Source organism: Felis catus, chromosome F1 (assembly GCF_018350175.1).
Source record: "Felis catus isolate Fca126 chromosome F1, F.catus_Fca126_mat1.0, whole genome shotgun sequence".
NCBI classification, from domain to species: domain Eukaryota; kingdom Metazoa; phylum Chordata; class Mammalia; order Carnivora; family Felidae; genus Felis; species Felis catus.
The window spans coordinates 50,391,067-50,407,214 of NC_058384.1; the positions used below are offsets into that span (position 1 = coordinate 50,391,067).

General features: G+C 34.2%; 1 protein-coding gene across 3 annotated transcripts in view; it reads left to right on the forward strand.

The window, feature by feature from the left end:
• Positions 1 to 16,148, forward strand: part of BRINP3 (BMP/retinoic acid inducible neural specific 3) — a 410,843-nt gene that overhangs the window by 220,106 nt on the left and 174,589 nt on the right. For all 3 annotated transcript variants that reach the window (XM_019822169.2, XM_019822171.3, XM_019822170.2), the window contains exon 4: positions 739 to 929. In XM_019822169.2, coding sequence (XP_019677728.1) covers positions 739 to 929 — 191 coding nt within the window. The remainder of the gene's footprint in view (positions 1 to 738; positions 930 to 16,148) is intronic.

Below are 16,148 nucleotides of genomic sequence, written 5' to 3' on the forward strand. Positions count from 1 at the left end.
AGCGCGCAGAACCATTGACCCCATTGTGATCATGTGATGTTTGGCATCACTTACTCCTTGTATTCCAAGACATCACTCATTTATCAAGTTAAAAATGATAGAAATGTTTGCTCATCTTGCGTGACACTCACATAACAAGTTACGTGCAATCCAAAGTATTACTGTGCATGTTTTCTCTGCACTTTAAACACGGCTAAGGGCACCTGTCTGTCTCAGTTAGTGGAGCATGTGACTCTTGATCTTGATATTGTAAATTTGAGCCCCACGTTGGGTATAAAGATTACTAAAATATTAAAACCTTTAAAAAATGGCTAGTGTTTAGTAATATGCTTGGTCATGTTTCCATTAGTCATGCTGATCTACAGTAAAGATTTCTGAGTAAATACAACTTTGTATCATGCACCACACTTAAGTTCATATTACATATTTTCCATTCTTAATTTGCTTTTGTGCCACAGGGGTTTTAGGTAAGCTAAACTATATGAAAGTCAAAAAAATCCAGAGAAATCGTCCCACGAAAGCTAGTTTTTCACCATTTACTAGTCAGTATTTACAGCCTTCAATACCTCAAGTACCTTTCTAGGTACCAGGTGAGCGACACAAAAGTAAAACTTGCCCTTTTGTTACTTATCAGTCTTTTGTTTCATTATGTCTGTAATCTACACTTCCTCACCTGCAGATAAATGAAAAATTGATTTTAAGTGGAAAATTGAATAATTTTAAATATTATTAATGCAGGAGAGGAGTCACTCACAATTTTTGTGGACAAGCGGAAGTTGAGCAAAAGATCTGAAGGAAGTGATTCCAGCACCAATAGCTCTTTGGTCACTCTGGAGACGCTACATCAACTAGCCGCTTCCTATTTCATTGACAGGGACAGCACCCTTCGGAGACTTCACCACATTCAAATTGCATCCACTGCCATAAAGGTATGACTGACTTTACCCTAAAATGATATCATACCATTATTATTCTTAGGTCTAAAATGCATCTTTTTATCTTTGCATGTCTCACTGATGTAAAAAATTACATTATAAAAAGCAGTTTAACATTTTCATTTGTCATAAGTTTGGAAACGTATTTCAATGAAATGGTGTTTATCTCAGTGTAATTTTTTGACTTGATAATTGGGTCGAGGTTTTTCATATCCTAATGTTAATTGAAATGCACTGGATACACAGACTCCCTTACAATGTGTATGTGGATGAAACTTTTTAAAATAATATTAATTTATTTTGCAAATATTCATATTTTATAGTACGTAGTTAAAAACATTCTGAGAACATTTTGTGCCAGTGACACAAAAGTCATCAAGCAGCTTGGTTTAAGGAATATTCCCCCCCAATATTTTAAAAATACAATTAAGAAGTACAAGTATTTGGATAGAAGTTCCTAGAAGTCAAGACATAGCACAATCTAGAATTATTGTGTAAATTCCATGAATTCACTAGAAGTTTTTTGCCTCTGACTATACTACGGATGACTTTATCAAAACTGAGAGAAAGTGAGAATAAGTCCCCTTTAATTTTATTTATTTATTTATTTATTTACTTACTTACTTATTTATAAATTAATGTTTATTTATTTTTGAGAGAGACAGAGTCAGAGCATGAGCGGGGGAAGGGCAGAGAGAGAGGAAGATACAGAATCCGAAGCGGGCTCCAGGCTCTAGCTGTCAGCACAAAGCCTGACATAGGGCCCAAACTCACGAAACATAAGATCATGACCTGAGCTGAAGTTGGACACTTAACCGACTGAGTCACCCAAGCACCCCAAGAGGTCCCTTTAATTAAAAAAGAGAGAGACAGAGGGAGAGAGATACAGACAGGCAGACAGATGGTGACTTCAAAAACATTAGATTTTTTGACACATTTCTCTGGCAATTTTAAATCAGCATGTTGTTGTGTTTGTTCAATGGCCACTTCAAAACAAACAACCCATTGCAATGTGATAAGGTCATCCTAAACTAAGTTAACAAGAGCAAAATAAAATACAAAGAGCATTTCTTAGTGTTTCAGCTGTAACATTTTGTAATTAATGTAAAAATCTGTCATTAAATATATCATTTTGCTGCTTTATGATTTTAAAATTAATGTGTGAATTTGTTTTGTAAGTTAATTGAAAAACTAGTACTTCAGTATTTTGGGAATGCTATGGAAAATTTGCACCATGTATATATTGTTCAAGATATACAGGAGAGAATAAAATGTGATATAAAAATATCTTTATCATATGGGTTGCATAAATAATACTACCTGTCTTCAAGATCGCTAATAGATGAAGTTGGTTAAAAGAATTCTGTAGATGTAAATTACACAATTATAATTAGTCTACTTCTGACTGTAGGACTTATGTTGGAAAATCAAGTATATAAATAGTATTTATGCTGTCTAGATAAAAATGTAGCCAACATGAATACAGATATTTTAGTTAATTTAAAAATATTGTAAGATAGGATACTGTTAGAGGTATTTAGCTAGAGGTTTCTGAGGAGACAGAGACTTTCTCAGAAATCAATTTCAATGATATAAACAGTAACTTAAAGTGTATTTTCTAATAGAAGACATCATTATTGTAAGTATGTTTATTATATGGCTATTGATTTTTTTTCTCAGCACCAAGTAGAATTTTGCAATAGAGTTTTATACTTTATTCAGCAAGAAATATTCATTCACATTTTGTGTCAAAACCTAATGGAGGGTCACTAGGGACTTGGACCAGGACGTGGGTCTAGAGAGGCCTGGTCACAGGAATAGGATCTTGGGGACAAAAGGCATCTGCTTATCTCCGAGTAGTAAACTACCCAGATGTGCGTATCCCCCCACGAAGACAGAGCTGGAGGATACTGGCCTGCCATCATAGGACAGGGACTTGCTGGTTGGCTGGAATTTCATTTAGTGAGACACCAGGGACTCCTAGCTGTTGGAGAAGCCCTGGACCCCATCAGGCAACAAGTCCGAATGGGAGCTGACTGTTGTCAGTCTGTAGCTGCCACTTCAGGGTAGTTTACGGGGGGTGGGCCTCCTCCTTACTGGAGCCTGTGCAGGTGGTTGGTACTTGGCCCCAGCTCCACAGGTCTGGGGGCCCAGCTGTCCCAGGCCTGATAAAGGGGTGTATACTCCATCTGCATGTGGAGCAGTTCAGGGTGCTAGGGATTGGGGGAAAAAAAGAAAAAAAAAACTTACGGATATTTGTATGTGCTTCTGTTCTCCCACAAGCAAGCAGAGTCTGTATCACAAAAATCAACATGTTTTAATGGTGTAAGTATTGCACACAGGCATTGTTTTTCCGTTCTGTGATACAACTGGGAATGGGAAGTCTTCATGAAACTCATAATCTAGCTGTGTGGTAGAAAAGAGCTTTAGAGAAGTGACTATTTTTAAGTTTATTTATCTATTTTGAGAGAGAGACAGGCAGAGAGAGGGAGAGGGGGAATCCCAAACAACCTCCATGCTGTCAGCACAGAGCCCAAAGAAAGGTTTGATCTCACAGGTTTGTGAGATCATGACCTAAACCAAAATCAAGAGTTGGTCACTTAACTGAGTGAGCCACTAGGGCGCCCTTAAAGAAGTGACTTTTTTAAATAAGTCACCTCAGAGAAGCTCTGAGGAAGAGGAAGGAGTAACCCGGAATGTGGGAGAGTGAACAGCCTCACCTTTAGAGCTACAGGGAATGCTGGAATGCTCATTATCCATTAACCATGGGAGAGCCCTCCAGGGCACATAATGGACATATTTAAAGTGTAAAGATGGAAAGGAGAAGTGGGGCTTTAGATCAGGGAGAGGAAGCAGAGAACAATATTGGAATGATACAGGGATGGATAGTAAAGAGAAGTAAACATATTTTGTGCTATAACCGAGGGAAAAAAGGAAATGAGGTATGTGCCAATGGCAACAGCATGGCTAAGAATATATAATCACAGAATTACATGGGGAGTATGGGAAAAAGGTAGACTATCAGACTTTGCAGGATTTAATTAGGTCTGGATGGAGTTCTCTTCCGAGGCAGTAGTAATTTTAAGTGACTGGTGATTTTCTGGTGCTGGGTCAGCTGCTGTCTGGGTTACTGTGAAAACTCTAGGGGTAAGCTCTTGAGGTGGTCTACAGGTTCCTGTTTCACATGCACAATTGTATGTTCCTGTGCATTTTTCTGGAAAGAGTATCCTTTATTTTCATTAGTTATCAAGTGTGTCCCTACACAGATGAAAGGTGTCCCTCCTCAATTATAAGATTATAATTGCTTAGATGTAAGTTAACACAATAAAAAGGACTGGGGTTGGGGATGAGGTGGGAGGTGTAAGGGGAATCTAAAGGCATTCAACTACTGGAATTCTTCACACTTGAACACATAGTTCAATGCCAAGGGCTTTTGTAGTATATTTGGATCAAGAGCTGAGCTCCTTTACTAAATCCCTAAAGGTTTAATGCTCTGTTTATATATTTAAAATTTTCAACTAAGCGTAGTGAGATCCACAATTTCTTTGATAAGGCCAAGTGTCTTGTGTTTGAAGTGCCATGTAATAGGTGTTTAATTTCTTGAAAAAAAATGTATGAAGTTGTTCATTGATTTACAGAATTTAGGAAACAGAGTATTGTTAAAAAATAACATCAAGTAAGATCATTATCAGATAACGGCAAAAATATAATTAAATCTGGAAAACTGTGCCTGCTTTTATCATGTTAATTCTTGCAGAAACACAAAAGAGCTGGACAAATAGTGTTAACTATGAGCCAATTTCTAGGAAATGGGATAGAATGATGTTGTTTTTATCTCTTACAATTATGAATATAAATGTAGGCTGCAGTTCATTAACACATCTGGAAATAAAAAAAGAGGCTCAAACACCTATGTAGCTTAATTAACTGCCATATTATTCCAATTAACAGCATTTATATAAAGTATTATTTTCCATATTGTTTTTAATGCAATAACATGTCAAATACAATTTCTAGAATTGGCCATTATTTTCAGAAGATCCAATTCAATTGACTCAATTTATCTAAAAGATCACACTGACCTGTTCTTTAGAATTATTATGAAATAGTATAATAAATTTAATATTATGTTACTGACAATGAAAATATATATTGGGAAACTTTAATCTATTACCTGATGTGGTGTGTGCATTTTCCAAAACTTCCTTAGTACTCTAAATTTGAATTATTTTATTTTATTTTTAAGGATTTTTTAAAGTTTATTTTTGAGAGAGAGAGAGAGAGAGAGAGGAGAACATGAGCAGGGGAGGAGCAGAGAGAGAGGGAGAGAGAGAATCCCAAGTAGGCTCTGTGGTGTCATCACAGAGGCTATGTGGGGCTGGATCTCACGAAATGTGAGATGGTGACCTGGGAGTCGAAATCAAGAGTTGGAACCTTAACCCACTGAGCCACCCAGCCATCCCAGTAGCCTAAATTTTAAAAATCGGTTTACACACGGTGAGTAAGATTAAATTTTTTATTAAAGACTTAAAATTTTTTTTTTAATTTTTTTTTCAATGTTTATTTATTTTGGGGACAGAGAGAGACAAAGCATGAACGGGGGAGGGGCAGAGAGAGAGGGAGACACAGAATCGGAAACAGGCTCCAGGCTCTGAGCCATCAGCCCAGAGCCCGACACGGGGCTCGAACTCACGGACTGCGAGATCGTGACCTGACTGAAGTCGGATGCTTAACCGACTGCGCCACCCAGGCGCCCCTAAAGACTTAAAATTTTTTAAAAATTTTTTTAATGTTTTATTTATTTTTGAGACAGAGAGAGACAGCATGAGCAGGGGAGGGGCAGAGAGAGAGGGAGACACAGAATCCAAAGCAGGCTCTAGGCCCTGAGCTGTCAGCAGAGCCTGATGCGGGGCTCGAACTCACAAACCGCGAGATCATGACCTGAGCCAAAGTCAGACGCTTAACCAACTGAGCCATCCAAGCACCCCTAAGGACTTAAAAATCTTAAAAGAACTAAATTATTATTAATTTCTCAAAATAAGTACTGATTAATATCTGGTATTTCTGGCATTTTTCTTGTACAGAGAAAAAAAACAGATTTTATTATTTTATTTTATTTTATTTTATTTTATTTTATTTTACAGAGCACAAGAAAGTGTCAGTGGGGAAGAGGGGCAGAGGGAGGGACAGAGAGAGAGAGAGAGAGAGAGAGAGAGAGAGAGAGAGGGAATTTCAAGCAGGTCTCACACTCATCTTGAAGTGCAGCATGGGGGTTGATCCCCTGACTATCGGATCATGACCTGAGCTGAAATCAAGATCAAACACTCAACAGACTGAACCATCCAGGAGTCCCATCAGATAGATTTTTAAAATTATAGTGTTTAGAAATGTTTTCTAAAAAATTTAGGAAGAAACACAAATAATATGTTAAAGTTACCCTAAAGGTTAATATGCCAATTAAAAATTGCATCCATAAATGATGTTTTAGTGCCCCTTGGCTTATTTAAGAGTGATGCAGGTGATTTTGAGAAGAGGCTCCAGAACTTTGTATCTACATTTCTGTAATTATAAAAATCCATTAGATTAAAATTTGAAAAGCTATTTATAATATTAGGCCTGATAATACTTGTCCAAGAAGCTTTTCTGCTATGTAAATTATTTTCTCTGTGAGATAAAAATCAGTAAAACCTCACAATTAATTTTTAAATGTTACTTTTATATGTTCAAAAAAGCTTAAAGAAGACAACAAAATTTACCTGCAAGCCATTCTTAATAATTGGAGGATTAATTTCATATATTAGGTTCATTTTCAGAAAGGATTCTCTTAACAAACTCTTTTGGGATTTTAAAAGAATGTTTTAACTTACACACAAATTTAAGCATCTGGGTACAATGCAAGTACATTTAACAAATTTGACAATTTTTTTCAAATTGAGAAAAAGTGTATCTACATTTTCTTGTGTATACATATTTCCTTGCCCACAATATTTTTTATCCTAAAGGAATAATATGTTATTCCAGAAGATTAATATATAAATATAGTATCATGATTAAATTCATAAAAAAACAATGTCAGAATAATTAAGGTTAATATTTTTAAATATTTAGAAAATTCATATATTTTTTAGAACCTTCATACATTTTAATGTTTATTTATTTATTTTGAGAGAGAGTGGGGGAGGGGCATAGAGAGACAGAGAGGGAGAATCCCAAGCAAGCTCTGTGCCATAAGCACAGAGCCTGATGAAGGGCTGGATCTCACAAACCATGAGACATGACCTGAGCCAAGGTAAAGAGTTGGATGCTTAACCCACTGAGCCATGCAGGCACCTGTCGACGTTCATATTCTTGATAATAATTTTCCACTTTTTGTTGTAGGCATTCATTTCCTTGTGCTGAGCTTTCTCTATTTTGACAAAAGTCCTAATTTTCTAGAGAGCAAAAGCAGAATATGTTTTTATTTTTTGTTCCATTTTTAATCAAAATAGCTTATATATAGTAGCTACCAAATGGTAAATTAGAAAAATAAAATTAAACTTTACTGTTTAGGGTAAATTCTTTTTATTTTTTAAAGTTTAATTCCAGTATCATTAACATGCAGTGTTATATTGGTTTCAGGTGTACAATATATGATTCAGTAATTCTGTATTCTAAATCATAATTATACAAATCTGAAAAAAATTTAAAACTTCTATTTGTGATATTTTTCTGCATCTGTTTCATTCTACTGCACTTTTTCAGCTGTGTTCCTAGTGTTAGCTGTTGTTTCTTGTGACAGAATCTATAGTCCTAAGTCTGTAATATTGATTTGTTTTCTGCTCCTTATAACATCTCAATTGTCCTATTGTCTCCAGTCAAGACTTGCTTTGTATTTATATTCTTGTCATGAACTATTTATAATTATATTTTCTGTGCTATCTCAGAATGCTGACTAAATTATCTCTTCCATTTACAAAAAATATTTAAAGTGAAAAAGCCTGAAAAATATTATCAAGAAATGTATTTAATATTAAGTAAAATTAAAAATATCTAAGTAGGGGTGCATGGGTGGCTTTTGATTTTGGATCAGGTCATGATCCCAGGGTCATGGGATCGAGCCCCATGTCAGGTTCTGTGCTGAGCATGGAGACTGCTTGGGATTCTCCTCTCCCTCCCTCTCTCTCTGACTTTCTCCCACTGTATCTCTTAAAACACTATACATATATATGTATGTATACATATATATGTATGTATATATATGTATGTATATATATGTATACATACATATATATGTATGTATGTATGTATGTATGTATATATATGTATACATACATATATATGTATATATATACATATACATACATATCCCATATATATATACAATTATGTGTATATATATATATATATATACACACACACACACACATATATATATATATATATATATATATATATCCCTGCTTCTAACCAAGATGTAAAAACATATGGAAATACATTCCAAGATGGAAATACATACACATACATATCCCATATATATATATACAGTTATATATATATATATATATATATATATATATATATATATATATATCCCTGCTTCTAACCAAGATGGAAAAACAGGGACTGGATTCATCTTTCCACATAACAACACAAAACCCAAACCCAAATCAAAACTAAAACCAAACAAAAACCCCAAAACAAAAAAAGTCACCTATGAGGGTCAGAATCAACTTCTTCAAAATTCCTGTTAGCATCGATATTTTGATCCCTTCCCATTAATCACAAATGTTCTTAATGGCATTCAGAATGGTGAGTCCTTTCCAGATGTTTTCAATTTACTTTGTCCACATCCATCAGAGGAATCACTACCTATGGCAACCATAGCCTCTGAAATGTATTTCTTAAATAATAAGACTTGAAAGTCAAAGTTACTCTTTGATCCTGCAATAATATTTTGAAGGGATTTTTTTTTTATCTGAGCAGTAGGGAAATAGTTTAAAATATTCAGTAAACCATGTTGCAAACAAATGTAGTGTCTTACAAGCTCTGTTGTTCCATATTTGGAGCATAGGCAGTTAATTTGCCACAGTTTTCAAGATCCCTAGAACATTCTGAATGGTAAATGAGCACTGGCTTCAACTTCAAGTCACCAGCTGCTTCAGCCCCTAATGAGAGGGTCAGCTATCTTATGAAGCCACACATTGACTTTGCCTTTCTAGCTGTGAAAGTCCTAGATGACATCTTCTTCTCATACAAGGCTATTTCATCTACATTGAATATCTTATATTTAGTGTAGCAAAACTAAATCATTAATTATCTTAGATCTTAGGGATAACTTGCTGCAGGATCTAAATCAGCACTTGCTACTTTATCTTGTGCTTATTATACAAAGGCTTGTTTTCTTTTTTTTAAAAGTTTATTTATTTTGAGAGAGAGAGAGAGAGAGAGAGAGAGAGAGAGAGTGAGTGGGGTAGGGGCAAAGAAGAGAGAGACGGAGAATCCCAAGCAGGCTCTGCACTGTCAGCGCGGAGCTTGACGCAGGACTCAAATGCATGAATCTGTGAGATCATGACCTGATCTCAAACTTTCTTTTTCTATCAGCACTGGGCTGTTTTGCTTTTTTCACATTTAGGTGTTTATTGGAGTAGCACTTTTAATTTCCTTCTAGAACTTTTCCTTTGCATTCCCAACTTAGCTGTTAGGTAGAAGAGGCCTAGATTTCAGGTTAGCTTGGCTTTTGGCATACCTTTCTCACTAAGCTTGATCATTTCTAGCTTTTGATTTTAAAGTGAGAGATGTGAAACTCTTCCTTTTACTTAAAGGCTTGGAGGCCATTGCAGAGTTATTAATTGGCCTAATTTCAATGTTTTGTTTCAAGAAATAAGGAGGCATGAGGAGAAGGAGAGAGAGGGAAACGACCAGTTGTAGAACAGTCAAAACACACACATTTAGTGATTAAGTTTATTGCCTTATATGAGTGCAGTTCGTGATCCCCCCAAAACAATTAAAATAGTAACATCAAAGATCACAGATCACAAATCATTATAACAAATACAATAATAATAAAATGTTTGAAATATTGTGAGAATTACCAGACTGTGGCACAGAGATACAGTGAGCAAATGCTATTGGAAAAATGGCATCCAATACTCTTGCTCACCAAGAGTTCCACAAACCTTCAATTTGTAAAAACTGTGACATCTGTGAGGTGCAATAAAATGAAGCACAATCAAATGAAATATACCTGTAATTTTACCTAGATGGAGCTCTTCTCTGGACTCAACTAACAAATTATAATAACAAGACCCAAAATAAACAAATTGTTTTCAAGAACTGCTTTCTAGAACAAAGCTCAAGAATATTTATAGGAATAGGGGAGCCTGGGGCACTCATTGGGTTGAGTGCCTGACTTTGGCTACGGTCATGATCTCACAGTTCATGGGTTTAAGCCCTGCATCTGGTGTTGTGTTGTCAGTGGGGAGCTGCTTTGGATTCTCTCTCTTTGTCTGCCCCCCCACCCCAACTCTTGTGCTCTCTCTCTAAAAAATAAACATTAAAAATTTTAAAGAAGTATTTATAAGAATATAAACAAATAAGCCTAAAATGCAACAAAGGAAGATTCATAATGTTATTCAGTCAAAAGTTCCAGGCAATGAAGAAGCAGGAAAACACAAACAATAATGAAGAGGACATTCAGACAAATAAAACTGACTCTCAATGAACACAGACATTAGAATTAGCAGATAAGAACATTAAAATATGTATTATAACTGCATTACGTATTTCCTAAAATAAAATAGAGACATGAAGATATAAAAAAAGACCCAAATGGAACTTACTGAGATGATGAATTTAATCTTTGACCTAAAAAATACTAAAGATAAGATTAAACACCTGCAAAAACGCACAAGCTAAAATTAGTGAAATTGAGACATAGATTGTGAGTATGGTAACTCTCAAAAATGAAAGAGAGAGAAAAAAGAATGTGAAAAAACAATGAACAGTGAGCTGTGGGACAGTTTCATCTGGTCATAAATATGGGTAATTAGAGTCTCAAAGGAAGAAAGGGTGAAGGGAGCATGTATTAGATTTCTATTGCTCTGTAACAATATTATCATGATAAAATTTAGAGGCTTAAAATAAAACACATTATCATCTTTTCAATTTTGGGGGGAGGAGAGGTATGGATTAGCTAGTTTCTCCAATCAAGGTGTTCACCAGAGCTAGTTTTTCACCTGACTCTCAACTTGGGGAGCATTTGTTTCCAAGCTTATATGGATGTTGGCACCATTCAGTTCCTTGCCAGTGAGAGGGTTTCAGTTTATTGTTAGCTCTTGGTGGGAGGTGACATTCAATTATTTGCCAAGTAACCTGTACTATATGGCAGCTCACAACAACTTAATTTGTTTCCTCAAGTTCAGCAAGGAAGAGAGTCATTATAAAATATTACAATGTTCTGTGTTCAGAAACAAGTCACAGTCCCCACCTATACTCAGCGGGAAAGGATTACAGAAGAATGTACATACCCTGAGAAAGGTGTCATGCGGGCTACCTTAGAAATTGCCTTAGACAATATTAAAATATATATATATATATACATATATATGTATACATATATATGTATATATATATATATATATATATATATATATTTGAAGAGTTAATGGCCAATTTCCAAACTCGATCAGGATTTAAATCCCACAGATCCAAGAAACTCAAGAAATATCAAACGTTAGAAAACTCGAGAAAATGACGACTCATAATCAAATGGTGCAGAACCAATTTTAAAGGGAATATCTTAATTTTCGTTAATTATCCAGGAGTCCTTGCACAGATAAAGGCATCTCTACTCCTATATAAAGCTTACTAACACTGTAAGTGCTTAGATGTAAGTTAATGAGGTAGGGACATCAGGAAGAAATCAGAATGCATCGGGTACAGAGGAACAGTGCAAAAGGATGACAACAAACTTCTTGGAAACAAGGCAAGTGACAAGCCAGTGGAGGTGAGATCGTTAAAGTATTAAAAAAAATCCTGCCAACTTAGAGTTGATTTTTTTAGAAAAAATGTTTCCAAACAAAGGAAAATGTATTTGCAGATGTATGAAATCTTTAGGAATTTCACCAACAGACCTGAACTGAAGAAATGATGTAGGAAATCTTTCGGTCAGGAAGGAAGATGATGCCAGTTCGAAATATGGATCTACACAAAGGAATGAAGAAAAGTAGCAGGGGCACCAATATGGGTAATTCTATCTTTTATTATTCTTTAACAAAATCACAATTAATATATTGTGAAGTTTATGGTATATATAGAAAAATAGTATGCCAGCAGCATCACAAAGATCAAAAAGGAGAAATGGAAGAATATACTTGTAAGGTCTTGTGTTCTCAGTGAAATGGTATAATATAATTTAAAGGTAGTTGATAAGAATGTATACTATGAATCTTAAAGCAACCACTAAAATCACAAAATAGAGCTGATATGAGAAAAAATGACATATAGAATTATTTTAAAATTAGTCCAAAAGAAGTCAGGAAAATAAGGAAAGGTTAAAAAGAACAGATGGGAAAAATAGAAAACAAATATCAAGTAGACAGACTTTAACTCTATCAATAATTGCATAAAACATATTAACTTCAATTCTCCTATTAAAAGGCACAGATCATCACATCAGATAAAAAAAAGGAATAACCAACTTCATGTTACCTACAAGAAAATCACTTGAAATTTTAAAATAAGTTAAAAATAAAATGATGTGAACACTGGCGTGACTATTTTAATATAAGAAAAATGTGTTTCAGAAAAGAGCATTACCAGGGAAAAGGTAGTTTCATAATGATAAATTAGTCAATAATCCAGAGGAATTTATAATTGTAAACATTTATGAACCTAGTAGCATAGCTTCAAAATACATGAAACAAAAATTTACAGGAGAGAAAAAAGTAATGAAGAAATCCATAATTACAGTCAGATTTTAACAGCCTTCTCTCAATCCTTGACAGAACAGGGTCTGTAGAAGATTTAAACAATATTATCTATCAAGCCTTGCAAAGTATATATTAATACTAGGCAGTCATCTAGAAAATCCTTAAATATTTAAAAACAAGTAACAAATTTTATATATAACCCATGACTCAGGGAAGAAATCAAAAAGGGTATGAGGGGCTCCTGGGTGGCTCAGGAGGTTAAGTGTTTGACTTTTGATTTCGGTTCAGGTCATTGTCTCTCAGTTCCTGGGATCAAGCCCTGCATGGGCCTCCATGCTATCAACGGAGCACGCTTGGGATTTTTCTGTCTCCTTCTCTCTGCCCCTCGCCCCTCTCAAAATAAATATATAAACTTTAAAGTAAATAGGTAAAAAATTGGTATTAGGAATTATTTTGAACTTAATAAAATGATGAAAATACAACGTATCAAAATCAATCAAATATCGGTAAAGCAGTACTTAGGGGGATATTTGCCAGAAACAATATTTTTATTAGGAACAAAGTGATAAAATAATGACCAAAGATTCCTCCTTCAGAAACTAAAGATAAAGATGAGCAATGAAACCTAAAGTAATCAAAAGAGTGGAAAAAACAATCAAAATAGAAATCATTAAAATAGAAAACAGAAAAACAATAGAGAATAAAATGAAACCAAAAGCTGTTTTTTAAGTGTATTAATAAAACTGATTAACATTTAGCCAGAATTATCAAGAAACAGAATACTGAATATACAAATTACCAATATCAGGAATGAAAGAGATAACCACATATCACTATAAATGACACAGACATAAATTTAACAAGGATATATCACGAACAGCTTTGTGATTATAAATTTGAAAACTAGTGAAAATATTCCTTGGAAGACACCAATTTGTAAAGCTCACTTGAAAATAAACAATCCGCATGGTCCTAAACTTATTAGGGCCAAGTGTTTTCACTATCGAATTCTAGCAAACATTTTAAGAAGAAATAATAACAATATACACATCCTTTCCCAGAATATTCAAGAGGGTTAAAAAATGACCAAACAATTCTTTAAATTCAACATTACTCTGATATCAAAACCAGACAAAGATATTATAAGGAAATAAAACTACCAATATCTCTTATTGATATAGAGGTAAGTATTTTTAAAATGTAAGCAATTTGAACGCAACAACATATCAAAGGTATTCCACATCATGGCTACTTTGAATTTATCCTAGAAGTTCAAGGTGCATAACATTAAAAAATCAACCAATGTAATTTATCATATCAACAAGGTAAATATAAGGATGATAGATGATAGATAGATGACAGATTATAGATAGGTAGATAGATAGATAGATAGATAGATAGATAGATAGATAGATAGACAGACATATGATAGGTAGAATCTTCTCAAGAAATACAGAAAAATCTTTAGAAAATATCTGACATAAGATTCTGATTTAAAAAAAAAAATTCTTAGAAAACCGGAAAGAGAAAGGAATTTCCTCAACTTAATAAAAAAGCATATTTGAAAAACCTTTATGTAGCTCAGATGATACTGAATGGTGAAAAAGTAAATGCTTTCTCCTTAAGTTTAGGAACAAGACAAGGATTTCTGCTATCACTACTTTTATTGTAGTAGAATAATACTAATATTCTGCTAGTAATACTACCAAAGTGACAGTAATAAATATTGTATTATGGGTTCCAGCCGATACAATCAAGCAATAAAAAGAAATCAAGCATTCAGATTTCCAAAAAAATTAAACTTTCTTTATTCACAGAAGACATGAGTGCCTGTAGAAAGTCTAATGAAATCTTTTTGAAAGGTACAAGAGATAAAAAGGGAGTTTACCAGTTATAGGATACATGATTAATTTATTAAACCGAGTGTATTTCTACTTACTGGCAATAGACAATCAGTAGTTGAAATTAAAATTTATAAAAGATTTGACTCCTGTATACTGAAAACCAAAAACAATTACTTAAAACCTAATTATTGCTTATTTTAATATTTTCATTATTCTACTTTAAATACATACACATGCACACAATACATGTGTGTATACTCATATGCATATATCCATCCCTCAAACTGTCCTTTCTCTTTGTCTGTCTGTCATTCTTGATCTTACTATTGTCTTCTGACTTCCATTTTTTCCTGGTGAGAGGTTAGCTATCATAATTGTAAATTTTATCTTGAATTCAATGCTTCACCTGGTCTGGCAGATTTTAAAGTTTACATTTTCTTTTGGACTTTCAAAAGATAGACTATAATATGCTTTGGTGTGTTTTTTCTTATTTATCCTTCTGGGAATTCTCCTCTGGGACTCTGATGCTAGACTGTTTGATAGTGTCCTTACAATCTTGTACTGTTTCATGTTATTATTCCTCTCTCTCTTTGCTTTTCAGTTTGATTAAATTCAAATGACTTGTCTTGAGTTTATTCATGTTTTTTCTTATTTGCTCAGCCTAATGTAAAGCCAACCAAAATTTTTATTTGTGCTGTAGTATTTTTCATATTTACCATTTATATTTGTGTATTTTTTTAGTTTTTCTTTTCTGAAATCCCCTATTTGTTTTTGTATACTGGGTCTAACTTTTCCACTAGTTATTTTGCAGAGGCATTATCATAGTCCTTGAAATCTGGTGATTTCAACCTCTCATTCATATCTGAGTCATCTTCCATTGACTATTTCCTATCTCTCCCATTGTATTCACATTTCTTGCCTTTTCATACACATATTATTGTTATTTACCATTGTGTGTAAAAAAAAACAGAACAATACAGAAGACATCAAAGTAAATGTTATTTCCTATGAAAATAAGTATACCCTTTCTTCTGTTAGGCTTCCATTATGTGTGGCTGAGTCAAACTAATTTAGAATTGGGGTAGACCTGTGCTTTCTTGAAAATTTAACTCGATCTACTGACATCTTCATTTAAATAGTCTGAAGGCAGCATCAATTCTTTACATTTAGAAGGGTTTAGGATCTGGCCAAGATTGAGATTCAGATTACCACATTCTTTTCAACCCAACTATCAGCTTTCCGAATCATGGGAAATCTCTTTTTCCTTTAAGATTTAACTACCAATCTCTTGGATCCTGCAGAATTATTTTTGCTTTCTAGTCTTGTCTTGTCTTTCTGTATACTGGAAGATTATTTTCCTTCTTATTGTTTTGTCCCTTGCATTTAAAAGTTCAATGTCTGGGGGCACCAGGGTGGCTCAGTTGGTTAAGCGTCTGACTTTGGCTTAGGTCATGATCTCG